This window comes from Carassius carassius, chromosome 27, assembly GCF_963082965.1.
Source record: "Carassius carassius chromosome 27, fCarCar2.1, whole genome shotgun sequence".
In the NCBI taxonomy this organism is placed as follows: Eukaryota; Metazoa; Chordata; class Actinopteri; order Cypriniformes; family Cyprinidae; genus Carassius; species Carassius carassius.
Genome location: NC_081781.1, coordinates 15552362 through 15579262, shown reverse-complemented (window position 1 = coordinate 15579262; position 26901 = coordinate 15552362). Strand labels below are relative to the sequence as shown.

General features: G+C 39.6%; 1 protein-coding gene across 7 annotated transcripts in view; it reads left to right on the top strand.

Annotated features, from left to right (window-relative positions):
• fryl (furry homolog, like) overlaps window positions 1–26901 on the top strand; it is a 101646-nt gene that overhangs the window by 63820 nt on the left and 10925 nt on the right. For 6 of the 7 annotated variants that reach the window (XM_059512938.1, XM_059512933.1, XM_059512939.1 and 3 more), the window contains 40 exons: window positions 1504–1590; window positions 1715–1886; window positions 2862–2994; window positions 3119–3226; window positions 3923–4160; window positions 4635–4799; window positions 4905–4991; window positions 5138–5406; window positions 6191–6404; window positions 6545–6669; window positions 6774–6831; window positions 6987–7078; window positions 7687–7859; window positions 7942–8102; window positions 8203–8313; window positions 8399–8553; window positions 8644–8743; window positions 8826–8994; window positions 10949–11217; window positions 11451–11591; window positions 11729–11897; window positions 12090–12174; window positions 12377–12489; window positions 12814–12964; window positions 13057–13160; window positions 13239–13421; window positions 13981–14176; window positions 15295–15416; window positions 15556–15743; window positions 16540–16634; window positions 16741–17381; window positions 17469–17737; window positions 17992–18132; window positions 18530–18730; window positions 19081–19242; window positions 19348–19422; window positions 19502–19678; window positions 20283–20477; window positions 21658–21843; window positions 24188–24570. In XM_059512938.1, coding sequence (XP_059368921.1) covers window positions 1504–1590; window positions 1715–1886; window positions 2862–2994; window positions 3119–3226; window positions 3923–4160; window positions 4635–4799; window positions 4905–4991; window positions 5138–5406; window positions 6191–6404; window positions 6545–6669; window positions 6774–6831; window positions 6987–7078; window positions 7687–7859; window positions 7942–8102; window positions 8203–8313; window positions 8399–8553; window positions 8644–8743; window positions 8826–8994; window positions 10949–11217; window positions 11451–11591; window positions 11729–11897; window positions 12090–12174; window positions 12377–12489; window positions 12814–12964; window positions 13057–13160; window positions 13239–13421; window positions 13981–14176; window positions 15295–15416; window positions 15556–15743; window positions 16540–16634; window positions 16741–17381; window positions 17469–17737; window positions 17992–18132; window positions 18530–18730; window positions 19081–19242; window positions 19348–19422; window positions 19502–19678; window positions 20283–20477; window positions 21658–21843; window positions 24188–24570 — 6863 coding nt within the window. The remainder of the gene's footprint in view (window positions 1–1503; window positions 1591–1714; window positions 1887–2861; window positions 2995–3118; window positions 3227–3922; window positions 4161–4634; window positions 4800–4904; window positions 4992–5137; window positions 5407–6190; window positions 6405–6544; window positions 6670–6773; window positions 6832–6986; window positions 7079–7686; window positions 7860–7941; window positions 8103–8202; window positions 8314–8398; window positions 8554–8643; window positions 8744–8825; window positions 8995–10948; window positions 11218–11450; window positions 11592–11728; window positions 11898–12089; window positions 12175–12376; window positions 12490–12813; window positions 12965–13056; window positions 13161–13238; window positions 13422–13980; window positions 14177–15294; window positions 15417–15555; window positions 15744–16539; window positions 16635–16740; window positions 17382–17468; window positions 17738–17991; window positions 18133–18529; window positions 18731–19080; window positions 19243–19347; window positions 19423–19501; window positions 19679–20282; window positions 20478–21657; window positions 21844–24187; window positions 24571–26901) is intronic. The other variant, XM_059512934.1, reaches the window with a different exon arrangement.

Below are 26901 nucleotides of genomic sequence, written 5' to 3'. Positions count from 1 at the left end.
TTTCAACTAACCCACCCGCAACTCGGACCGCAAAAAAATAAAAATAAAATATTGTACCCGACCCGCTTCCTGACCCGCATTTTTTAAAAGTAGTAAATGTGTCACACCTTTATATTAATTTAATTACTTAAATAGGTTATAGCCTACAGGATAATAAGCGTTATGACCGCACACATAAGATTTGCCACAAAGAACCGGTAAAGTAATTATTATGCACGTGTTTAAATTAGCAACGAGACATTTAATTGTTTAGTAATAAACTGGTGTTTTCTGTGTCGCTGCTAAAATGAAGTTAACAATGAGGACTCACCGTGAACGCCAGAGAGAAATGCTCATTTCATATGGATTACATAATCAGAGAGTAGCCTATTTATTTTGGTTTGAATATTTTCGTTTAAAAGTAGACATTTCAAACTTTCTGTAATATATTGCCTATATTTCTTTTTAAACCCACCGACTAAAAGATTAAGACACTACCTGACCCAAAATATCACCCAAAGTTTCTACAGCTTTTTTCTTATCTATTTCAGAATCTGGAAAAATGACTGGGGCTAACTTGTTACTGCAGTCGAGCGATATGAATGTGTGTGATGTACGGCATGATAAATGCTCGTCACTTCTGCTTCCCAAACTTTGTCAGCCTGTGGGTCATTTGGTTTATTGAAAAACGATTGCACTGATTTGCATGTCTCTTGATGATGTGCTTTTTTTCTGTGGTACTCACATGCACCATGTCGCTTCACGTCGCATTCTCCACCATGTCCCAAAGAAAAACTGCGTTTGCATAAAATGCAAAAAGCTCTCTCTGCTTTGCCATCAGGTCTTAACCAAGAGTAAGTTGCGGTCCATTCGCTATTAAAAGTGCATCTTCTCTTTTTTGTGGCCATGGCTGCTTAACCTGACCGAATAGTGCGCGCACTTTCCAATTTGAGATTGTTGACAATGTTGAGGAGGCGTTTGTGCACCAGTCAACAGTTTGATTGACGTACAACTCAGCCTATCGACTAATGACTTTATTGCTCTCCTCTGAACTATTGGACATAAGTTAACAGTACGCCTATGGACGTATCCGTGTATTTATTAGGCAGGGTGGGATGAAAAAGCGGGACAGATGCTCAATTTGCGTGAGTACAACGTAAAGCGGGACAGGTGGTCACTCTATTCGCTCCAGTTATACAGCCATTAAGTGTAGGCCTATGTATTTCAAAATTGTTTCTAGTACTATATAAATTACAAAGGTTTAATTGACATCTTTATTTCAAACGACCGTGACACGAATATCATTAAAAATATTTTTGGATGACTCGTAACCGTGGGTGACCGCAGGCACCCGCTCATTTTGGATCAACCCACGCATCACTGCTAGCTATCCACTTTACCATCAATGATCTATTATTTTATAATAAAGGTAAAATGATCACAATGAACATTTCGGAGGTTGGTTTTGGTTTATTGCATTGATTTTTTTCATTAGTTTTTTTTTGGCTTGTTGTTTCTCTAAAGGAACGGCTGGACTTTGCCATGAAAGAGATCATCTATGACCTGCTGTGTGTGGGCAAGTCCCAAAAGACTTTCACCATTAATCCAGAGGTATGTGAAGACATTCACACAATGTGCCAGCCATTAAAAATTGTGAAAAATGAAATAAAAATTGTGGTAATGGATGGATAAACATTGAAACTAATGATCTCTCTTGTATCTGTCTCTCTCTCAGAGGATGAATATTGGTCTTCGGGCCTTCCTGGTGATAGCCGACAGCTTACAACAGAAGGACGGCGAGCCGCCCATGCCCACTACAGGTGTCATCTTACCTTCAGGCAACACCCTGCGGGTCAAAAAGATCTTCCTCAACACCACACTCACAGACGAGGAAGCCAAGGTCATCGGTACGGACCTTTACAGTTCCTACACAGCTCTCTGAAATGAGTACAGCCTGTCCCTACCCTACAGCGTTTGATCAGATTGGAATAGTTGATTTTAATGTAATTGTGATTCCTGGAGCATGAGCTGTCCTCGTTGAGCTTTCAGCATAAATACTGTTGTCACTTCCTGCCAAGGTCTTTTCTGTGTGTTTTTGAGTATGAAGGTTTAAAATATTTTGGGATTGTAATTGTGGTCCATTCCTTTTTTCTTTTTTCTTTTTTTCTTTTTTTTTTATCTATTTCGGCATTAGTCACAATTTCCTCATATACATAAATTTGACTTTACATTTTCACTAGTTTGTTTAAAGGAGCATTGCGTAGGTTCTGAAATTTCTAACCATTACTGACACCAGTGGCCGTTAGAGGAACTGCAGCCAGTCTCATGCTTGTTCTCAGTGCGCACGCTCTTTTTTTTTTTTTTTTTTTTACTTACGAGGAGTGTCCGTGGGTGTCTGAATTGTGCTGGAGGCTGGTCGCTTCTTTCCATCCGCAGAGTCCATTTGAAAACACTATTGCCGCTGCTTACGTGCCGTACGGTTTAAGCCCAAGTAGACGAGAACGCGCATGACGTCACATTTTGTGAATTTTCGCGCCAATTCGGGCCCGACTCCTCCACACACAATTGAGCCTACAGGCTGATCAATCGTGGTGGACAGTCGATGTGTCATTCTTTTTTTTACATCATGGTTGGCTCATACATGTACAAATTAAAACTCTATCATAAAGATTTTTTTTAAGTAAAAACCTCCACATAGCTCCTTTAACTTTTCCAGTTAAACTCATTGCATGCCCATTAGTGGTGTATTTATCGGGCCTCATTGTTTAGAGGTTGAGGAAATGCCTCTGTATGTAGTCTGTTGTAACATTTTTCCGGTCTTGTACCAGATTTTGCGTGTGAACTAAGCTGTTTTCTTTCTGTGTATGTGTTTGTCTGTGTAGGTATGTCTCTGTATTACCCTCAGGTTAGGAAAGCCCTGGACAACATCCTCAGGCACCTGGATAAAGAGGTGGGACGATCCATGAGCATGACCAACGTTCAGATGTCCAACAAAGAGCCAGAGGACATGATCACGTTAGTTTCTTGAGATTTTATTTGGCATAAATATGATATAAATTTTTTTTAAATGGTATAAAAATGAAAGGTGTTGTTTATTTGGCTCTCAGGGTGTTTATTATATGTTTGTGTTCTGCTGTAGTGGGGAGCGTAAACCGAAGATTGATCTGTTCCGGACATGTGTAGCTGCCATTCCTAGACTAATCCCAGACGGCATGAGCAGACAGGATCTCATCGAGCTACTGGCCAAGTAATGACCTGTGACCCTCATGTCAACCCTCATTCATCACCACAAGAAAACTCCAGCCATTCCCCAATTCACTAGTTCTGTTGTTGCTTGAGAACGGTTACATTTATGCCTACTGACCATTTACGGAATTTCATGATTTGATTCTGATTCACAAGCTATCAGTTTAATTCCAGTTTAAATGTAAAACAGGCTGATTATTACATTTCAGTCATTACATAATTTACTGATTGCTACAGTGGATGGTGTGCATTGTGAGTTCAACATGCTCTGGGTTCACTTTTTCATATTTCCATATTTCCCAAAATGTTTGGTCTTTTTAGTTTATAACCTATAAAACAGCAATTTGGAACAAGAATTTTCAGCACAGAGAAACTTTAAAGTTCTTCTCATACACAGTGTTTATTTATTTTAGGGGTATGAGTCAAACAGAAAAATCACACTTATTCAGAAAGTACCCATAGACTAATATGAAATGCTAATTTCCATATATTTATGACTTCCTCTACAGCAACCACAATCTGAGTCAGACTTCCTGTGAAGTCATAATGGCATATAGTCAGAACTCATATGTCACAGTTTACCCACTTGACCTCTCTGCGGTTCTGGTGACGCATGATGCTGTTATGAAGATGGTGATGTGTTGCATTTATTTATTGCATACTGTAAACAATGACTTTCATTCTCCCACCCGTCCAGACTGACCATCCATATGGATGAGGAGCTGCGTGGTCTGGCGTTCACCACTCTGCAGGCTCTGATGGTGGACTTCCCAGACTGGAGAGAGGACGTGTTGTCTGGTTTTGTGTATTTCATTGTGAGGGAGGTGACTGACGTTCACCCCACGCTCCTGGACAACTCTGTCAAGATGCTACTGCAGCTCATCATACAGTGGAGACAGGCGGTACAGAGCAGCAACCGCAGCCATGATTCACAGGTGCAAACATACAACAGTTATAATATAATGTAATATAATATATATTTTTATAAAAAACAAACAAAGAAAAAACCTTTAATTCAGCAAGGATGCATTAAATTGATCAAGAGTTCTAGTAAAACATTTATATTGTTGCAAAAAAAAAAGAAAAGGAAAACAAATGTGTTAAGCAGCAGACATTGTGTCTTGAAACAGACATTTCTTACACACCAGTTCAGCATATTAGAATGATCATGTGACACTTCACGTTACACCAATTCCATCATTTGAATAAATTACATTTGAACATGTTTAAATAGAATAGTTATTAAATAGTTTTTTTTTTAATTGTAATAATATTGCACAATATACTGTTTGCACTGTATATAAAAGTTTTACCAACACCAAACTTTTGAATGGTTTTTATTGTTTTATTTTAGTTTATCATAAATTAAGCTTATAGTTTAACCTGGTATTTATTCATGTCTTTTCTAGAGCCCATCTCTCCCTCTGGAGCGATCTCCTCTCTGGACGGTTCTGCATGTGGTGGAGGGTCTGGCTCTGGTCGTGCTGTGCAGCTGTCGACCAGCAACACGCAGACTTGCTGTCAATATCCTCAAAGAAGTCCGATCACTGCACACGGCCCTTGGCATTATTAAGGTAACCATCTGTTCTAAACGACTTCCTGTTGTTCACCTGCATGGGACAACATTTTTGTTTTAGTTTGCACTTCATGTTCATTACTTTGTCCTGTTTCTCTCTCAGGGAGATGAGGAGTTGGCTATAGACGTGATGGACAGATTGAGTGCTTCAGTCCTCGAGAGCTTTATTCACCTTACTGGGGCCGATCAGGTGAGGGAATGCAGAACATTGTGTTTTTGGATGTTGGTGTCCCCTCCAGACGGGAATGCTTACAAAATCTAAAAAAGTAAAAATGAAACCATATCAGGGTTGTATTTTTTTTTATATATTATTTTTTAAATCCCTTTTCACTGTAGACAAATCTGCTGTACTGTCCCAGTGGAATAGATCTTCAGACTCTAGCAGAGTGGAGCTCGTCTCCTATCAGCCACCAGTTTGATGTGGTTAGCCCCTCCCACATATGGGTGTTTGCCCATGTGACACAAGGTCAGGACCCCTGGGTCATCAGCCTGTCTAGTTACCTGCGGCAAGAACACCTGCCCAAGCACTGCCCCACTGCGCTGAGCTACGCTTGGGTGTTTGCCTCCACACGCCTTCAGCTGCTCTCGCCACAAGTCGACATCAAGTACGTTTTTACATTCTCTAGTAGGGCTGGGTGACATGGGTAAAAATAATGATATAGCATCTTAATGTTTTCGGTCTATATTTGATTATTATCAGATAGATAAAATTTTTTTTAAAGATGTTAAATTTCAGTAAATATCCAGGTAATAATAAATATAAAATATAATAAATGTGACCCAGGACCGCAAAACCAGTCAATTGAGATTTATACATCATCTGAAAGCTGAATAAATGAGCTTTTCTTTGATGTACGGTTTATTATGATCGGACAATATTTGGCTGAGAATCTGGAATCTGAGAATGCTAAATACCTCAATATTGAGAAAATTGCATTCGAAGTTGTCCAAATAAAGTTATTAGCAATGCGTAATACTTATCAAAAATTAAGGTTTTATATATTTACAGTAGGTAATTTAAAAAATATCTCCATTGGACATGATCTTAACTTAATATCCTAATGATTTTTTTAGCTTAAATGAAAAATCGATAATTTTGACCCATACAATGTATTTTTGGCTACAAATGCGACTTCTGATTGGTTTTGTGGGTCAAGTATAATAATTTAAATTGTATAAAACAGTTCCACACAGTTTTCACTATATTAATGTGAGGATTAATAAGATTTCATAATTTTCTTTTATATAAATCAACTTATTACTTGGTTATAAACAGCCATATGTGACTACATTAAAAAAAATCGTTATTCTTTTTATTAGGCACACTGTTGGAATGTGTTTTTGTACGACAGATAATGTGATTTTCCTGTGTGACCTTTGACCTTTCAGCAGCCCGATCAATGCTAAGAAGGTGAATAGCATGAGCAGTAGCAGTGACTCATATGTGGGCCTTTGGAGGAACTACCTAATCCTCTGCTGCAGTTCTGCCACCTCTTCCACATCTTCATCCTCCTCTTCCTCATCAGCCCCTGGCTCTGTACGCTGCTCTCCGCCTGAAACGCTGGCATCTACCCCAGACAGCGGATACAGCTACGACTCAAAGGTCAGAGGTCAAAGCACCCTACTAACTGTAATGTCAGATACAATAATTAGCATGGTTGAATTGCAATATATATATATGCACATTGCCTGATTTGGGACACCATATTTGAAACAAGATTGTGTACGTGTGTGTCTTTGCAGATCATTAGCATTCCGTCCCCTTCCTCCTTGTTCAAGCATGTGGGTCCCATGATGCGCTCTGAGAGCATGGACATCACGGAGTCTCTCGTCCTGGGGCTTGGCAGGACCAACCCTGTTGCCTTCAGGTACGTCTTAAGATAACCTGACAAAGTGCAGAAAAACATAGAAAAAGTGCATACATCATTATATTGTGTGGAATTGTGTTTTAACCCAGTGGTGTGTCTTACAGAGAGCTGTTGGAGGAGTTAAACCCCATCATTAAAGAAGCGCTTGAGAGAAGGCCAGAGGTGAGTGACTCTTGACCCTGTGAAGGAATCCATGTCTGTGAGGATAAATGTTTCAACTAGACAATTTCAATGCAAGCTTTTTGGCCATCTATACAAAATACAGTTGCAAATTTAAACAATTTATTGATCCTTGTGTTTTTTTGTTTTTTTTGCAGAACATGAAGCGACGCCGGCGTCGTGACATTCTCAGAGTCCAGCTGGCCCGGATTTTTGAGCTACTGGCCGATTCAGGAGTCATCAGTCAGACGTAAGTCTCACACACTCACATATACACTTCTGTCGGGGGCACTAAAAATGTATTTTTAAGGTTTAATTAAGGTTTGCACAAAAATATTTAGTAACACAACTGTATTCAACATTGAGACTTTTTTCTTGAGCACCAAATCAGAATATTAGAGTGATTTCTGAATGATCATGTGACACTGAAGACTGGAATAATGATGCTAAAAATTCAGCTTTAAATGCTGATATGTATAAGCTTTGCTATCCAAGTAATAAATAGTAGTTTAAAAATGTAATTAAACGGTAAACATTTTAAATTGTACAAATATATCACCATTTTTTTCTAGATATTTTTGATCGAATAAATGTACAAGCATTGTAAGAGAAGTGCTTTCTCGCTGGTTTGACTTATTTAAATGTTTACATTGTCCAACATGCATCACAGGGAAAGTGCCTTTTTTTATGAAAGTCATAAACATTTCCATTGCATTTCAAGTAGTCTGCTGTGTTTAACAGCATTTTATGATCAAAATTATATTTGTTATTATTATTATTTAGTTTTACTAAGGCTAATTTTATTGCTGGCACTTTTTGTATCCTAAACAGTAAGATGTTTGTGTGTTCTCTGTGCAGTGCAAGTGGTGGTCTGGACGGGGAGTCTCACTCTTTGAACAGCACTCTGCTGGAATACGTGGATCTCACCCGACAGCTTCTGGAGGCTGAGAACGACAAAGATTCAGACACACTGAAAGACATCCGCTCTCACTTCAGTGCCCTAGTGGCCAACATCATACAGAATGTACCAGGTACACAGCCACAGAAACTCTTGGTGTTAATAGCCCTTAAAGCAAGTTCACTGATATAACTCTCATGATTGTGTTTCTGCAGTGCATCAGAGGAGAAGTATATTCCCTCAGCAGTCACTGAGACATAGTTTGTTCATGCTCTTCAGTCATTGGGCTGGACCCTTCAGCATCATGTTCACACCTCTGGACCGATACAGCGACCGCAACATGCAGATCAACAGACACCAGTACTGTGCACTAAAGGTACAATCTCACTCAGAAAACACACATTTGCATTTGTGGTCACCACAGATATCACTCTCACAGAGTCTGAATATGGTGTATATGATATGTGTCTGCACAGGCCATGTCTGCGGTGCTGTGTTGTGGTCCGGTGGCTGATAACGTTGGCCTGTCCTCTGATGGGTATCTGTATAAGTGGCTGGACAATATTCTAGACTCTCAAGACCGCAAGGTAAATACACTTAACTCACATTCTGTCATTATCACTAACAAATCAACTTTCATGAACTGTCGCATGGATGCATGTTTGTGCTCAGGTGCATCAGCTGGGTTGTGAGGCCGTGATGTTGTTATTGGAGCTGAACCCAGACCAGAGCAATCTGATGTTCTGGGCGGTGGATCGCTGCTACACTGGCTCACGCAGAGTTGCTTCAGGCTGCTTCAGAGCCATCGCCAATATCTTTCATAACAGGTACGTATTACAGCGTTCTTTTGGTAAATGTGATTGAATGTATCAGTGATTCAGGTTAAATGAATACTGTGTGTTTGTTGTCTCTTGCAGGGATTACCAATTTGACACTGTGGTTCTGCTGAATCTCATCCTGTTTAAAGCTGCTGACTCTTCCAGAGACATCTATGAGGTCGCCATGCAGCTATTGCAGGTCAGTAGACATTTTTATGCTTTTTTTTTTGTACACTAAGAGTGTACAATTGGGTAAGTAAAATCATATGTTTGTATATTAGATCCTGGAGCCCAAACTGTTCCGTTACGCCCATAAACTGGAGATCCAGCGTACCGATGGGGTCTTGTCTCCAGCCTCCCCTCTCCCTCACCTGTACTCGGTGTCCTACTACCAGCTCAGTGAAGAACTGGCACGAACCTACCCTGAACTCACCCTTCCCATCTTCTCAGGTACATACACAAACAAACATGTACCTTTGTGAAGTTGGATCCCCATAAAAAGAAATAATCACACAAAGTATCCCGCTACGTTTGTGCAAATTTGTGCTGCAAAAACGATCGTTTTTGGTGGTTTTGTGTTTGAGATATTAAACAATTTTTTGACAACTAATATTGTGATATACTTGAAGTGTTTTAGGCCTATAATTATAGATTTTATTTTAGGCAATTTGTGATAATTTGAGACAGCTATCAACTCGCTATCTGCTGCTGGCCGCTTGGCGTTACTTATAAAAACATTTTGAATTTAACAAAAAAAAATTCAAAATACACTATATTTCTAAATTAACTTAATAAAGAAATGAAAATCAATTTAACCACTTTGCCATTAAAAATAAAACTGAACTATTTTAATGGCTGAAACAGCAGCTGTGTATAATAGGGAAAGTGAGAAAAGACACGGGCTCCAGTCGGACTTGGGCCAAAGAATTCTGATAAGCTGTTGGACAAGGACCTAGATTGAAGGCCCGTGCAGGGTTCTACATTATTTAGGCTCTTTTTGTTACAGCTAGGGTTGGGTACCGAACTCTGTACTTTTAAAGGTACCGACCGAATTGCGTTGGTACTACAAAGTCACGATTCACGTTAAATCAATCAGTGCTAAGTTACGGTACCTGAGGACACATCTTGGCGTATACCCTACAGAGAGAGAAAGAGTTTCACAGAAATGTAACCACAATTGAAAACATTTTGGCTTGCGCTGTGTGTTGTATTATATGGTATGGTTTCTGCAAAACATGGACGGGATCGCGGAGTCCATTCATAAAAACTTAATTTTTCAATTTTTAGACGAATAAATCAAAACTAGGTCTCCCACTTAATTCGAATCGCGATATGATTTTATATTATAATATTACTCTTATATTAAATTTGAATCCTACTTGTTCTGCTTGCCTCTGTATGTATGAATGGCGGAAACGCGGTTTTGTTTACTACACAAATACTGAAACACACGTGACGCTTGCGGTGATTTTTGTGAATTTGAATTTTACAGTTTAATTTGAGAAAACTAGCATCATCATACTGTATACACACAGTAGCTTCATGGCAACCTGTCAAAATAAAAGAATGGTTTAACATGTAACAGAAATATATTACTCTTGTATTACTATTGTATAGTATAATGTACATCTTTAAATATTCCATTTTATATCAAATTGAAATAAAAACATGTAATAATAAAAATTACAACCAGATTAATCACTTAATGTTTTCTACTCAGGGCTGTATTGTTCAAAATGTTTAAGACTTTTGGACTTATTTTTTTATTTTTATTTTTCGTTGCATTTAAAAAGCGTTCATAGTTACATTGTTTCTTTTAACGGTACAAATCGAGCACAACTGCACTGGTTTGGAGAGATTTGGATGGCATGGGGTGGAGAGTGACGTCACTGCCTTGTATTCTGTTCGTTATTTTAAGAGGGGGAGATTATTTGATGTTCATTTCAATGGCACAAACAGCACAAATCGAGCACAAACAAATGACAAATGATTTAAACCAGCTGGGGTAGAGAGTGATGTCACAGCTCCCAAATACATTTTTGCTACATCTAAGGAAGGAAAATAGTGCATTTGTTTTAACTGCACAAACCGGCACAAACAAACTGTGCGGATTTGGCCAACATGGGGTGGAGAGTGACATCGCACTGTAATTTTATTTTTTTTATATTTCAAGCACCAAACCAGCACAAACGTTATTTTTTGTGAAACAAATCAGCACAAACGTAGCACAATCGAATGGCATCATTTTGGTGATTATTTCTTTTTATGGGGTGCCAACTTCACGGAGGTCAAATATGTGTGAATGTAATGCTCAGTAAATCTAACATTGGTAATAACTTTATGTTAGCCAAAAATCCCCCCCGCCACATAAACTCTGTAATGGATTTTGTTTTGTTTTAATCAGAGGTGAGTCAGAGAATCCAAACAGCGCACCCTGGTGGCCGGCAGGTGATGCTGCATTACCTCCTACCCTGGATGAACAACATAGAGCTGGTGGACTTCAAGCCTTCAGCCAGACGTCAAGAGGAGCCTTCGTCAACAGAGGAAGAGGAGGACAACCATGAGAGAGAGATAATGATGGTGAACAGCCGTCGCTGGCTGAGAGGAGAGGGCTGGGGTTCCCCACATGCCACTACCATGATCCTCAACAACCTCATGTTCATGACTGCAAAGGTAAACTCACACATACTACATTTCGCATATCTTCTGACTGTAGTACAGGTATGGAAATCTATAGTGACTATACATTTCTATTGTAAACATAATTTGGGAATCATTTTCCCATTTTCCATTTAATTTTAGTTTTATTTTATAGTAATATATTATTTCAACATATTTGCTAATATGTATACCCATTTTTAAGATGATCATTGCATGAATGTTCATATGGTCTTCTGATTTTACAGTATGGGGATGAATTTGCATGGTCTGAGATTGAGAATGTCTGGACCACTTTAGCTGACAGCTGGCCTAAAAATCTAAAGATCATCCTGCACTTCCTCATCAGCATGTCGGGAGTCAACAGTGAACCAAGTCTCCTGCCTTATGTGAGTGACACCTGTCCTGGCCTGATACTCAATCCCTAAGCAAGATGGGCTGCACTTGTGACTTTGGCCATGTTTCTTCGTTACTTGGTTTCTTCCATGCTGTTGTGTTTCTGATTGCGTTTCGTAATATTTTGCAGGTGAAGCGTGTAGTGGTGTATCTGGGCAGGGATAAGACAATGCAGCTCCTGGAGGAGTTAATGTATGAGCTGGACCTTACTGACCCTGTGTCTTCAGCTGTCACTCATATGGATAACCCACCTTACTATCGCATTACTTCTTCTTACAAGATCCCTTCTGTTACATCAGGTAAAGTATATATGTGCACTCTAACCACTTTTTCTCAACATTACCTTTATAAAAATTAGTTTAAGAATCATAAGACGAGTAGGAACCATTTAGGAAACCAAAAGATTACAGAAAAGTTTCTGATAAACAGATGATCTAAGGAAGCAATCACATTTTCACTGTCATTTTGTTGAAATGGTTGGTTCTTTCCAGGAACAGCATCCAGTAGTAACACCATGGTACCTGGACCCGATGGACACCATGAGAGCAAAACCAAAGATTCCAATATGGAGGACAGGTAAACTGATTCTAGATTTAGGAAATGTGTTCCATTTATAAACAATGAAACATAAGTCATTACTTTTTACTAATCCTACTAAAAGTAAACCAAGAACCATTTATCAGCTATTGCTAACAGGTTGTTCTTTATTTGTTGCTTGCTCAAAAGTACTAGATGGAGATGTCAAGTGAATGAATGTAACTTCTGTATCTCTGCGCAGTTACACTCATTTGGACATCTACACTGGTCTGAACAGTAATCTGAACAGACAGCACCATCGACTGGAGTCCCGTTACAGCAGCAGCTCAGGAGGATCCTATGAGGAGGAGAAGAGTGAGTACATTAACATCACTGTCTTCAAACTTCTGATGTTGCTCCTGCCCTGACCAAAAAATACTCAGTCTGAAGACAGACTCTTATATATAGGTATAAAGGTAGAATCCGTGTAAAATTGAATGGGCAGCTTTTGCCATCAAAGGAATAAATTACATTAAAAAATTTTACATTTTTATAATATTTCACAGTATTACTGTCCTTCCTGTATTTTGATCAAATAAATGCAACCTTGGTGAGCGTATGAGACTTTGAAAACAATAAAATATTATAGGTCTCAAAATTTTGAATGGTATTGTATGAACATGTTGTTTCTCTCTGTAGGTGACTCTATGCCTGTCTATGCTAACTGGCGTCTAAAGGTGATGGACCATAACCGGCCAGAGCCCCTCCCATTTCCTCCCACCGGCGGCTGCTGGTCACCACTAGTCGATTACCTGCCTGAGACCACCACACCTGGAGTCTCCCTGCACAGGTGACTCCACATACTCAGTGTGCCCCAAGTCAGACTCTGTTGTTTTCCTTGACCTTTGACCGCTGACAACACATTGCCATTTTTTTTTAAAGGTGTAACATTGCTGTGATCTTGCTGACCGACCTCATTGTAGACCACGGGGTCAAAGTGGAATGGAACTCATACCTTCACCTGCTGCTGCATGCCATCTTTATAGGTAACACATACACAACTGTACAGTTTATTAATAACCATCATCACTGGAATGTCCTGACATGCATATTTGTGCTTGTAGGCTTTGACCATCAGCATCCAGAGGTCTATGAGCACTGCAAGCGTTTGCTGCTCCACCTGCTGGTCGACCAGGGCACCAATAGCAGTGTCCAGTCACTAGCATCTGTTCTTCTTCGCAACCGTGAACTGAATGAGCCCCGAGTTCTGACAGTCAAACCCACTCTTCAGGAGTTCAACCTCACAGGTACTTAAAAGCAAATGTGTTTAACAGTATCTGTCTGCCTCAGTGCTCTTATCCAACTGATTGATACTAGTAATTAAAGGGATAGTTCACCAAAAAAAATAGTTTTTGTCATTACTTACCCAGATCTCGTTCCAAACCCGTGAGACTTTCATTTATATCCAGAACACAAATTAAGATATTTTTGATGAATTCCGAGCTACGAGAATACTTTTTGTGTGCAAAGAAAGCAAAAACAAAGACATTATTCAACAGTTCATCTCCTCCGTGTTCTTAAAGCTTTGTAAAATTACATTTGAACCACTAAAGTCAGCTGGATTATTAGAACGATGTCCTTACTACGTTTCTGGACATTGATCGTGTTAGGATCCTTGTGGGAGGGACCGAGAATTCAACAAAAATATCTTAATCTGAAGATGAACAAAGGTCTTACAGGTTTGGAACGACATGAGGGTTAATAATTAATGATCGGATTTTCATTTTTAGGTGAACTATCCCTTTAATTATAATAATAAGTAATGCATTATAGTAATAAATAATTGTGCATTGGTTTGTCTCTTAGGAGTTACAGAGCTGATGCTAGACTTCCAGCCGTCTCCAGTGACAGACTCTGGCCTGAGCTCCAGCTCCACATCCTCTAGTATCAGTCTGGGAAGCTCAGTGCTGCCTCACCTCCCTCCCACTCTCCTTAATGAAGTGGACCTGTCTGCAGAGCAGGACGAGAAGGTCAAAAACCTCATCGAGTTCATTAGCTCAAGGTGAGGGTGCTCTGCAGGCCAGTCTGTCAAATTCTTCCTCTTAGGGTTGTAATTTCATTATCTAAATGCTGAATACATCTAACATTTTAACCAATAACATGCAATCCTGCTTGAGAGTTTTGAATATTCAGGAATGCTTCTGGCAAAGAAAGAATTGGGTTACGGAGCCTAATAATGGCTCAAAGATCTCCATCGCAAACCACAAAAATAAATGTTTGCTTTAACTTTAAGACATTTAAAACAGTTATGACAGAAATTTATTCTAATGTCTATAGTAATGAAATGTACCTATAGTAATGATAATAGTAATGCATTTAAAAATAGTAAAAAAAAAAAAAAGTAAAACATTTTATTTTATTTTTTCCCCCACTTTAATTTTTTTTTTCTAGAGTATACGTTTTGTTGTGCTCGAAGGTTAGGGTTATATTATCATTTAATATTGGCATTTTAACTGATTGATTAAATTGTTAAATATATTAATTTTATTACACACCATTTTTGAGGTTAGATTTGTATTAAACTGTAAAACTCAGTATAGAATTATTAAAAGAAACAAAACAGAAAAATTACAGCTAAACATGGAATGTTTACGTCATGGTAAATATAAAAAAACGAAGCCAATTGCTCTGAAAAAATATTGCACAAGTCGCTGTAGATAGAAGTGAATAACATATGTATAAATAAAACGTTTAGTTTTTAGTATTATTAATATTATTTCCTACTGGAATACTTTCTCATAATTGTCTTTGTATAAGAAGATGGGAAGGGAAGTGTTTTAACATCAAAATACTTTAGATTTAAATACGTTTTTTCTTTTTTTTTGTAATAATGTTGTTTCTGCCTAGTTTCCCTGGATACATATTGAATGTAATTTTTTGTTGTTGTTAAGATATTGTATTTTTTCCTCTGCCTGCAGCAATGTCTAACAGGAGAGGGTATTGTGGCCTTGCATGTGTGTGTGTGTGTGTGCTCAATCTCAATCTGTGTGAATGTTTGATTCGGAGTGGTTTTTACTTAATGGTTTTTCACTGAGAGTTGTGTGAGACTGCTTTGCCTTTGTTCTATGTTAGATATTTCCTGTTGTGTCAATTCTTTTCTTTTAATTGGTTGGCCCATAGGAAACGTGGTCCACTGTGGAACCATGAAGACGTCTCTCCCAAAAACCCCAACATCAAGAGTGCTGATCAGCTTAGTGTATTCCTCCGCCATGTTGTCAACGTCTTCAAACAGACACCGTCCGGTAAGACACAATTTTTGCTTCGTTCACTGCACTGTAGAGGACCAACTTCCATATGAAGGAATGCTAATTTACTACTTTAGGAGAACTGAAATGTTTCGGCTGTGGTTGTGATGGGTTCTTGTGCTGCATGTTTGATTAGGTTACCAGTTGGAGCAGGAACTGAGTGAAGTTGCTCTGCAGACAGCTCTGTCCTGCTCATCGCGGCATTACGCTGGTCGCTCTTTTCAGATCTTCAGAGCACTGAAACAGCCACTCACAGCCTCCACACTGTCAGACGTGCTTTCTCGTCTGGTAGAGACTGTGGGAGATCCAGGGGAAGAGGCTCAGGTATATAGAAATGTCCCAGTCTTCCAGAAGTACTGATAAGAAAGCTACAGCAGGCGTCAACAATGAGGATTTTTTTCTTCTGATCTGATCGGGCCAGTACTTGAGTTTTACTTGCCCTACCAATGTACTTGGCCCTTAGTAGTAATTTTAGTGCAAAACGTGCATTGAGTAGGGCTTTCACCTTTAAGCAAAAATGCATGCAATATATATAATGTGTATATATATATATATAATGTTTCCGCTCATACAAGACTGACAAAGGTGAAGACCATACTCAGTGCAAGATTCCCCTTTCTGTCAAACATTAAAAGCTGGACAGTCCAATAAAATATGTATGTAGAAAACTATTTTATGAAGTGAACTCACTTAAAGAGTTATAAGTATAATTTGGCAGAAAAAAGTTTTAGAATTTGTGTGTGTGTGTGTGTGTGTAAAGGTATAAAATACAATATATTTTTTTTTTTGCTAAGCTTTCTCTTTATTAAATAAATAAGCTAATTTATTTAGTACAATTAAAATATTTAAAATGTTTATTTAAACTATTTTTCTAATGAAAATAACAAATAATTAAGAAAATACTTTTCTGCCATATTTGTGTCATATAAACAAATTAAAGTATATAAATATCCTTGGTTCCTTCCAAGATTCATTCTTACAATTTCAACAAAACATCATCTACTTTAGTCTACTACTTTAGATTTGACTTTATTTCAGACTCAAATCCTGTTCCGCACTGTTTTCAGCCAGTGTTGGTCTCTTAACAGTCATAGTCAAACATTTCATCCGTCTCTTGCAGGGTTTTGTTATCGAGTTACTGTTGACACTAGAGGCTGGTATAGACACTCTTGCTGAAACAATGAAGGGCTACGACCTTCTCACTGCACTCTCACAGTAAGACATGCTCTGCTAAAACGAAACATAAAAAACATTATTTCTCCTCATATATAATTTTTTTTTTTACCCAAATAAACCTGAGAATCTGTCTCCACCTCTGTAGGGCCTCCCATGATCCTCTGCAGGGCACCAAATTTGCCAATAACAGGAAAAGTACTGGTCAGCTGAACCTGGGCAGTGGAAGTTTCTTGCATGTCCATTACAGCCACGCTCGAAGCAACTCGCTCCGTGCCAGTCTGATGGGTGAACGCCTGGGAGACCGTCACCGCAGCAATACCCTCGATGTAGCCGACAGACTGGGTGGCAGCCACGGAAATCTAGCCCGCACACGGAGCTTATCATCATTACGAGAGGATGGTGTTCGTGGCGATGTAGGAGGAGGAGGTGGGGGAGGACCTGGAGGAGGATCTGGTGAGGTGGTGCCGCCAACCGACCCCACCCACCTGATGGCGACAGTCTTCTGGATTGCAACGTCGCTGCTGGAGTCCGATTATGAATTTGAGTACTTGCTGGCACTCAGGCTGCTGAACCGACTGCTGGCCCAGATGCCCCTGGAGAAGCCGGACAGCAGGGAGAAGCTGGAGAGAGTGCAGGCCAAACTGAAGTGGTACAACTTTCCCGGCCTGCTGACGCTCTTCCTGAAGGGTTTCACTTCAGCTGCAACCCAGGAGCTCACGATTCACCTCCTCAGTAAACTCATCACAGTGTCCCGACACACACTCATAGACCCCTCACAGCAAGCAGGTGCACCAATGGTTCAATAGCAATATCTGTTTCAGTAATTTAGGGTGTATCCACATATATTTATTTTCTGAACCTATTTCCTGTCAGGTTTTCCTCTGAATATCCTGTGCCTGCTGCCACACCTGGTCCAGCACTTTGACAACCCCACAGGGTTCTGTAAGGAGACTGCTGATCGGATCGCCAAAGTGTGTGCTGAAGAAAAGTCAGCCACACTGGCCAACCTGGCACACATGATGAGCTTGTACTCAACGCACAGTTACTCGAGAGACAGCACCAACTGGATCAACGTGGTGTGCCGCTACTTGCACGACTCCTTCTCTGAAATAACCTTTAACCTGGTCACATACCTAGCTGAGGTAAATTTGAATGAATTTGATTGACATACATTAACTCGTACAGTTGGATTCAATAAAAATATCTGAGTTTTTAAAGTTTTTCAGACAGCAAAAAAAAAAAAAACCCACACATTTATATATTTGCACACTTTACAAGACTGCAACAGAATAATGACGTCTCAAGCCACATTTTTCTGTCATATAACTTGGTGCTGAAGTGTGTGTGTGTGTGTGTATATATATAATCTCTTGCCTTTTGACCTCTTCTGTTTCAGCTATTGGAGAAGGGCCTGAACAGCATGCAGCAGTCTTTGCTACAGATCATCTACAGTCTACTGAGTCACATTGATCTGTCTGCTGCTCCTGTCAAGCAGTTCAATTTGGAAATCATGAAGATCATTGGCAAATATGTACAGGTCTGTGTACAGCTTACTCTTTCCGTTGTCTACACTCAGAACATCAGTCCCTCCAATGGTTTGTTTTAGTATGCCTGTCCCATTTCAAGAGATTGTGAAGACAGAGCATTCCATGTGTATTTAAACTCCTTTATCTGTTCTCCATTGCCTGTGGGTGTGTTTATAGTAACGGACAGTGGATTTTGCTCTAGTATGTGTTTGTGTGTATGAAAGGCCTGGAAGCTGTTTGTTTTGTGAGGCACTTTTAAGGAACTATTAGCTGCATCATCACTTTCCTCCTCTGTAGTCTTTACTGAAGCTTTTCATCTCATGAGTCTCTCAAGGATAAATCAGAAAAAAAAAAGAATGAAAAATGGCTCAAGTGTTTGTTGTTTGTTGTGTCTGTGCGTTGCTACAGAGCCCGTACTGGAAGGAGGCCCAGAACATTCTGAAGTTAGTGGTGTCCCGCTCTGCGAGTCTGGTGGTTCCTGATGAGGTGCAGCGCTCCTACAGCACAGAGTCCACCGGCTCCCCGGAGATCGCTTTCACTCGCATATTCAACAACTCCTCTAAAGAACTGCCAGGAAAAACACTGGACTTCCACTTTGACATCTCAGAGGTGCTTGGCCTGCCGCCGCCTTTGTCTTCAGTCACTTTTATTTTGTTTATTGTTCAAAGGTTTGATATCAGTAAGATTTTTTTAATTAAGTTAATACTTTTATTCAGCAAGGATTAAATTAATCAAAAGTGGCAATAATGTTACAAAGGATTTCTATTCCAAATAAATGCTGTTATTTAGAAATTTCTGGAAATCAGCATATTAGAATGATTTCAAAGAATCGTGTGACACTGAAGACTGGTGTAGTGGCTTTGCATCACATGAATAAATTACATTTACATTTTCAAACTTTTTTTTATAAGCTCATCATTGTAGCTTTTTTCACATTGTTTTTAAAATTTGACCCACAGACGCCTATTATAGGTCACAAGTATGGAGACCAGCGAAGTGCAGCGGGGCGTAATGGAAAACCGCAGGTAATTGCCGTGACAAGAAGCACCTCCTCTACTTCCTCTGGCTCCAATTCAAATGGGCTGGTGCCAGTGAGCTGGAAGAGGCCACAGCTCTCACAGGTATTGTGAAAATCTGTCAATTCTTAATTAACCAACTGCAGCTTTAATTGCTTTTTTATTTAATCTCTTATTTTAATGGTGATATTTGTTGTTTTCTGCTTCCAGAGAAGAACACGGGAGAAACTGATGAACGTCCTGTCTCTGTGCGGTCCAGAGTCTGGCATGCCTAAAAACCCCTCTGTAAGTTTTCCTTCTTGTGTTCAGAACATTATCAGGTTGCATAGTTTTAGCAATGGCTAAGTACACCTCTTTTCTGTAGGTGGTGTTCTCTTCAAATGAGGATTTAGATGCAGGTGACCAACAGACCAGTCTGATCCCCACTGTAGAGGAAGTGACACGGGAGGAGGAAGTGCAAGCAGAAGATGCAGGAAGTGAACAGCAGTTTGGTGTCTTCAAGGACTTCGACTTCCTGGATGTTGAGTTGGAGGATGGAGAGGTGAGCACTGATGCTCTTGGCATGTTGCCACATATTTTGATAATTAACAAACAATCCTCAAAGTCTTTTCTTGCAAGCATATCAGAACTGATTCATGTTTCATCCTTAACAAAGAGAGAGTCTGTGTGTTTGTATTTCTCTGACATCACCTGTGTCTGTTTGTGTGCCTCCACATTATCTCCGTCTTAACTCCCCCTAACATTCTTGTTATCTTTTTTCCTCTTTTGCGTCCAGGAGCTTCAGGTAAGTTTTTAGCAGTGTTCAGGGAAAAGTTTGTGTTTTCTTCTATAATTGGCTGGCCTCATCATTCATTAGAAAATTTTGTCAATCAAGTGGGTTTGTTTTTATACTTGTAGCTAATGAGTTTCACAAGTACATGGATATAAATATTGTATATAAGATTTAGAATTTTAATTGGTTATTGTTGTGTTGTTTCCCATGTTCACTGACCCCACTGTGCTCTGTGGTTGTGTGTATCGTGTCGTGATTTGTCTGGCTTATTCATTTTTATTTCTTATCCTTTATTTTCTCTATAATTCACACAGCTTGCAGTTAACAGTTGAAGTGCTTTGCTCTTATTGGCTTTCTGCTGTTCCACCTGCAGGGGGAGAGCATGGACAACTTCAACTGGGGTGTGAGGCGTCGCTCTCTGGACAGCATTGAAAAAGGTGACACCCCATCTCTGCAGGACTGCCAGTATTCCGGCAGCACACCCAGTCTCATCCAGCCGGAGGACACCGATGAGTCATCTGAGGAGGAGGTACTGAGCGCTAGCCAGATTCTCACCCGCTCCAACCTCGTAAGTCCCCTCTCCTCTGGACCCCCTCCACACAGGGGGTGCCGGCATGGTGTGTCTGTGTGCCAAATTGGGCTTAGACGCTGCCACGGCCTATCTAGGCGGGGTTAGACGCTTGCTTTCTGCATAACCCACACTTCCAGTGTGTTTGGACAAGTGCCCTCCGCACTTATCCCTGCTGCCAAGCCAACTATTCATTTTTAGTACTCCAAAACCTTTCTTTGACCCTTAATTCCATTTTGTTGCATTATTTGTTTTGGGTAAGTATGGTGAAGGGGGTCCATTTTTCTGTCTCTTTTATTAGCCAGAGTAACTTCAATCAATTGTAGTGGTTTTGCATTCTTATACTAACTTTGCCAAAGTTGTTTAGACCCTTGACAGCATGATCTCATTTAGAGGCCCACACAGAATCTGCACACACACAACTCTGCAAAATTCCACTGGATTGAAGCATTAATCATTGATACATTTAGATGTATTGTGTGTTTATTAATTATGTGTATAATTTGATTATACTTTTAGCTTGAAACAAGAAGAGGCATTGTACACTTGCCAGCTAAAGATTATCACCTAACATACTTTCAGCTCGTTCTAAATACAATAAACTCACACAGAAACAGTCAGTTAATCAGGATCTGTGCCCATCTAGCTTTGATCTTTTCTGTGAAATTCTGTGAAATATTACGTGAAATTAGTTATGGCATGTTTTTTCCCTCAAAAATCAACAAAATATGCATAGAACAAACAGCATATTCCTTGTGGGCCTTCTCATTACTTAAATTGATTTTTTTTTTTACATTTCAAACCTCTAATAAGTTTTTGCACCCTTCTGCTTGCTATGGGCATGAGCTACTAAACAGAGCTTAAGAAAGCCGATTGTTTAAATGCTGTTGAGTGAAAGTCATTTTCCTCTTCTTGTTTTTGTCTCTTTCTTCCTACACTGATTTAAAAAGACTGAAAGTTGAAATGTAATTGGTCTTGCCAGGCTCACACAATTTTTCTGGCATGTTGCATGTTGTCATGATACAAGACAAATTAATTATTAAGAAGTACAGAACTCTTTTTCATTGATCAGTTATATGTGCCTGCAGCATAACACTTACTTTAAGGCTAAGAATTCTACAGCAGATACATCATGCTTCATTTTTTGCTAAATATTGGTTCATTTTTCTTTTTTACACAGCTTAATAGTGATTCAGCGACCGATGACACCATATCCAATCATATGGACTCCCTCCAGCAGTCGCAAGAGTCCTCTAGTAGTGTCCTGACAGAAGATACCACCACGCCCACCCCTCCGCTGCCCCGCCCAGACAGCCCCACCCATGAGACCGCCCACTCTGACAGCAATAGCAGCCAGCTGCCTGAGGTGGGATCAATCAGGAGTCTCAATAAATTGTGGTGCACGGGTGCTATTTAGCCATTTGCTTTTTGCTCTCTTGTGGAGTCAACTGGTGCTGTTTTCTCACCTATCAATTTCCCTATATCATCCAAAAATGTCAGTGTCAAGCTTTTAATGTCGACTTTGCTGCTAAAGTGTTTCCGGAAAGTTTTGCATTTTCAATACTGAGCACTATCTGTTTTCTCTGCCAGAATACTGGCTCATGTTCTCTTTTCCTCTCACTGGGTGTTGCTTTATTGGATGCTTGTCATTAGATAATGATTGACTGCTATTAGGGTGGGGCTTGCTTGCCTGCTTGATTTTTGATTGTGGGGAGAGATTATCAAAGGCAAACATACACCTCAGGCCTGCTGTGCTAGAACTACCTCAAATTTGGTCCCAGAAAGGTTGAAAAACACAGACGTTAACACGATTTATGCTCTGATGAAGACTACTCGCTTCTATCCATGGACCTGCAACCTCATTGTGAGTATTAGTGAAAACCCACCATTCTACGAGATTTGTAAGGTAGAATCCCCAAACATTTTTTTTTTCTCGATGGAACACAATTAAGGAAATTTTGAAGAAAGTTCATGCTGATTTTTTCCATAGAATGAAAGCAGTGACCTCGTACTGTTTGTGTTTCAGTGTCATGCTTTTTGGAGCAGCATGAGGGTGAATATGTGGCAACAAATTTTTGGCTGAACTATTCCTTTAAATAAAAGAGCATGCGGTAGTTATCAAGTTAAACAAAGGCACAGCCCGACTGAGAGAACATTAAAGACCGCTAACAGGCTTAAGCCAGCCATGTTACTAACACTGTAACTTAACTAACTGCTGATAACTGTTTGTTTTGTTGATGTTTAAATGACACAGTTCTATTGTAGAAAAATTATATTTTTAGGATGTTCCCCCAGGTCAAGCTTTATACACACAACCATCACTGGCCAGATGAAAATGAAACTTTATGTCCCCTGGTCACAATTCATAGCAGAATACTCCTCCTGTTGATGTTACTGAATGAACAACTTTTGATCAAGACCAGTTGAGTCCAGTCATACCTCAATATCAACTCAAGGGCATCTCGCACGTCATTCTCCAGCTCTTAGTGTAATGAGTCCAGATAAAACCATCGATAGTCTTACTCATCTGCTTGGCCACCACAGCCAAGAACGCCTAAAAGCTTTCTCTAATACCGCCTCTACTTTGGCTCCACGCCATCCTCCCTTCTTCTGTTAATGCATTAGACTCATAAATAGACAAGAGGAGGAGGAGAAGAAAAAAAGAAACTCAAGTTTGTTCAAATAGATGTTTTTTTTTTCTCTCCTTAAAGTATTTTTGAATAAAACATGAGTCTGAGATGGAACGGTTTGTTCTTTGATTTCTTACCATCATTCCTGTTGTGTCCAGGAATTTAACTTAATAATAATCCATCGTACATCTCAAATATCTTGAGTTCTACAGACAATGAGCTCATGTGACATTATCAACTATTGCATCGGTTGTTTAATTTGGTTGAAGTTTGAACTTTCAGCTAATCAATTGTAAGTAGTGACCGACCAATATATTTCCAATATTTGGCATTTTCAGTTAATCGGCATAAGTTTGGCTGTGGCTGAAGCAATACTTTTGCCCAAGTTCATATGGTGCATTTTATGTAAAGTATATAAAAACTTGAATTGCAGCATGTTATTTACTATTTTTAAATTTAATGCTGTGATATCTAACATACCTGGGAACCTACAAAGCACAAGCGAGAATACATGAATATTGACTTGTGTAAGTATCAATGTGAGACTCAGGGTAAAGATGTTTCTCCATGATTTTGATTGATTTAATAGTCAGCCGCTTTTTAGCTCAGTGCATTTATGTGATTTATGAATGGAAATACAGTGGTCCATTTATTTAGATCCTCTGATGTAACAGGTTTATTCCTCAGCTGGTCACATTTGCATCGTAAGTCAATGGTGAAAGATTAGCCCCATACCATTATTGATTTTTCCTTTCATAATAGAAGCACCAAACATGTATAGCAAGGCTATTTTGTGATTTGTGAGTCTCTTGGTGATGTTCACTCTAAGTGTAATGTTCACCACCTAGCCTGAATGCTGACTCAAATAAATAGTCCTTTTTGTTTCAGTAAAAATAAATACAGTTTCTACAGCAACAGTTGTGGAGTGTTGTGCTTAGTGCACACAAGATAATTCAAAGATTCAGTTTTTGTGTATTATTATTACAGTATAAAGCACTCGGAAGAGGTATTATTCAAAATACATGTTGCCCTCTTTGCCTCAGTCCTGACTTCCATTTACTGTCATGTTCACAATTGCAGGATGCCAGTGTAACTGCAGCAGATGAATTGAGCAGCAGTGTCAGTGAGGATACGGGGTTTGGCAGTGCTCCTCCTTTACCCTCCGACCCCACCGAGCTCTGTGACTTACCTGACTCCCAGGACCCCACTGATGACCTGGACCCAGCACCCCCTCCGCCACCAGCTGTGGACAGCCCGCCTGGATCCCTCTTTGATGATGAGGCGTTGCTGCCACCCCCTGTCATAGACTCCACCTCGGACTCCATGTGTGAGGAGGAGACTGTTCTGCCCCGTGCTCTGGACTCGGCCCCCGATTCAGTATGTGAGGAGGACGTGACACTGGCTCTGAAAGCGCTAGATGATAGGTGCGAGGAAGAAGAGGCAGATTTTTTCGGCATGTCCAGGTTGGTCTGTGATTTCTGTAGTAATCATTCACAGGGTTGAAACTTCATCAGTCATGGCTCTGTTCCTTGTTGTCTACTACCAACATAGACTGCTACCTTTAAGGCAGCATTCTAACCAAGGTGCATTTACACAACTTGCTCCTCTCATATAAAGCAAAACATATGAAATTATCAGTTATGAAATATACACTCAAAGGCTGCCCACACGCATTTTAATTCTCTATTATTTGTAACAACTTTGGTCACCTAATATGCTCTGAAAACGTTTTGAGAGAGCAGTAGAATTTAAATAGCGCAAATGGCAAAAGGTTTGTTAAAAATGGAATTATGTAGCCTACCATTCAAAAGTTTGGGGTTTGTAAAGGACGGGACACACAAGCCGACTTCAAAGAACTAGCGAGAACGAATCCAACGGGGTTGTCACCTCGGGTCGACAGCATCGGACCAAAAAGCTGCACTGGAACACATCGCTCAGACTACAGCCGACGGTAAACTAACATGTGCGTTCTGCGCATGCGTGAGAACTGTTCATTTCAAGAGCTGTTAATAGTATATATTCGTCATTCAAAAGAAGAAACTGAAACAAAGATATACGAGAAACGCAGATATATGAAATGTAAACAAAGCAGTGCTTGCTTACCATTTTAAATATCAGAAACGTTGATAACTTTAATCATTTTAAGCAGCTCATGTTGTTATGAAAACATTTGCGTATTAGAATGATTGGAAAAGATCTCATAACATTTAAAACAGCCTTCATTTACATGCTTGTTTTCATCTCTTTTGCTTTAATTCTCGGGCACGGACTCATTCGCTAAACTGAACATCCAATCAGAGCTCTCACTCTCGAGGTGAACATACATAACAAACTAGCGCGACCATCGCTCGATGTGTCCCGGGTTTAAGATTTGTTTGATCAAAAATACAGTAAAAACAGTAATATTGTAACATACCATTACATTTTAAAATAGCTTTTTGCTATTTAAATGTTTTAAAATGTAATTTATCTAAATAAAATATCTGTGGTGGCAAAACTACTTTTTTTCTTTTTTGAGGAAACCATGATAATTTAAATAGAAGATTCCAAAGAACAGCATTTATTTCAAACAGAAATAACATTATAAATGTATTTACTCTCACTTATGATCGATAAAAGTATTAATTTCTTTTTTAAAAATCATCTTTATCATAATACCTGTAAATATCCAAAATATAAATTTTCAGATATCCATCCAAATTTTAATTTCACTTTTCAGATTTATTTGACCTTTGATATCATAGCAGTACAAGGTGTGAGACAAACCTGTGTGAATTCATATGTGTTAATATGTTTTATATGTATGTTATATAGGAGATTTTGACTGATCATTACGGATTAACATTGACACTGCAAATACATTGTGCTCATATTCTTTTCTGACTTCCTCCAAATGTGATTTGAGTGAACATATTACAAAATGTTTTGGACCCCATTTACAGCTGTGCATAACACTGTTCACTTTGGATCTTTAGACTTCTTTTGCTCGTAGTCGGTACTGTACCATTTGATACCATTCAACATATTTCTTATCATCTGCCATGAATAATAAGGGTGAGTTTTATTAACGCTGTGAATGGTGATATCATACTTGGCAACATCATTGCTCTTGAAGGTCAGCCATCTATACGCGAGCACATCAGAAAGTGCCTCCACGGACTGACTTTATTCAATCTCATACACGCACTCTCTCACACACACACACACACACACTTCCCCTGCAGTGTTATTTATCATCCCCTAAGCCCTGATGTGTCCGGCTCTTCCATGATGGATTAGTAAAAATTATAGGCAGCGATTCAGCAAAGAGCTCTAATTAGATTTTTGCACATGCATTGTGTGATGAGGGCCTTTCTGTGCTCTTCCTGGCAACTTCTTACGTCTGAGATCCATTGAACGGAAAGAGAGCCTGTAGCCGTGTGTGGCGCAGCAGCGAGTGGGGGAGGGAGTGAGAGGGAAAAACAGAGAACGTCACAATTGCAGCGGGAGAATTTAGGCTAACATGTGAGGTGAAAAGCTCGGAGAGGAAACAGCGAAAAAACCATCAGTGCAGGAAGTGAAGGGAACACTAAAAGCTGTTAGTGAAGATGAAGATGAAGGCAGTGTCCTCCACAACCTTCAGCAGCACTGGTCTCAGATTCTTCTATTCGGTCTGCTTCATCAAGCTCTTCGGCCTTACAGGCCTGTAAGTGTGTGTTTGTCTGTATGTTGTTTTTCTGTGCCTCTGCATTAGATTTGGACTCAATACTGCAGCACATGACATCTGCAGTGAGAGGGAGAGAGAGGAGGGAGAG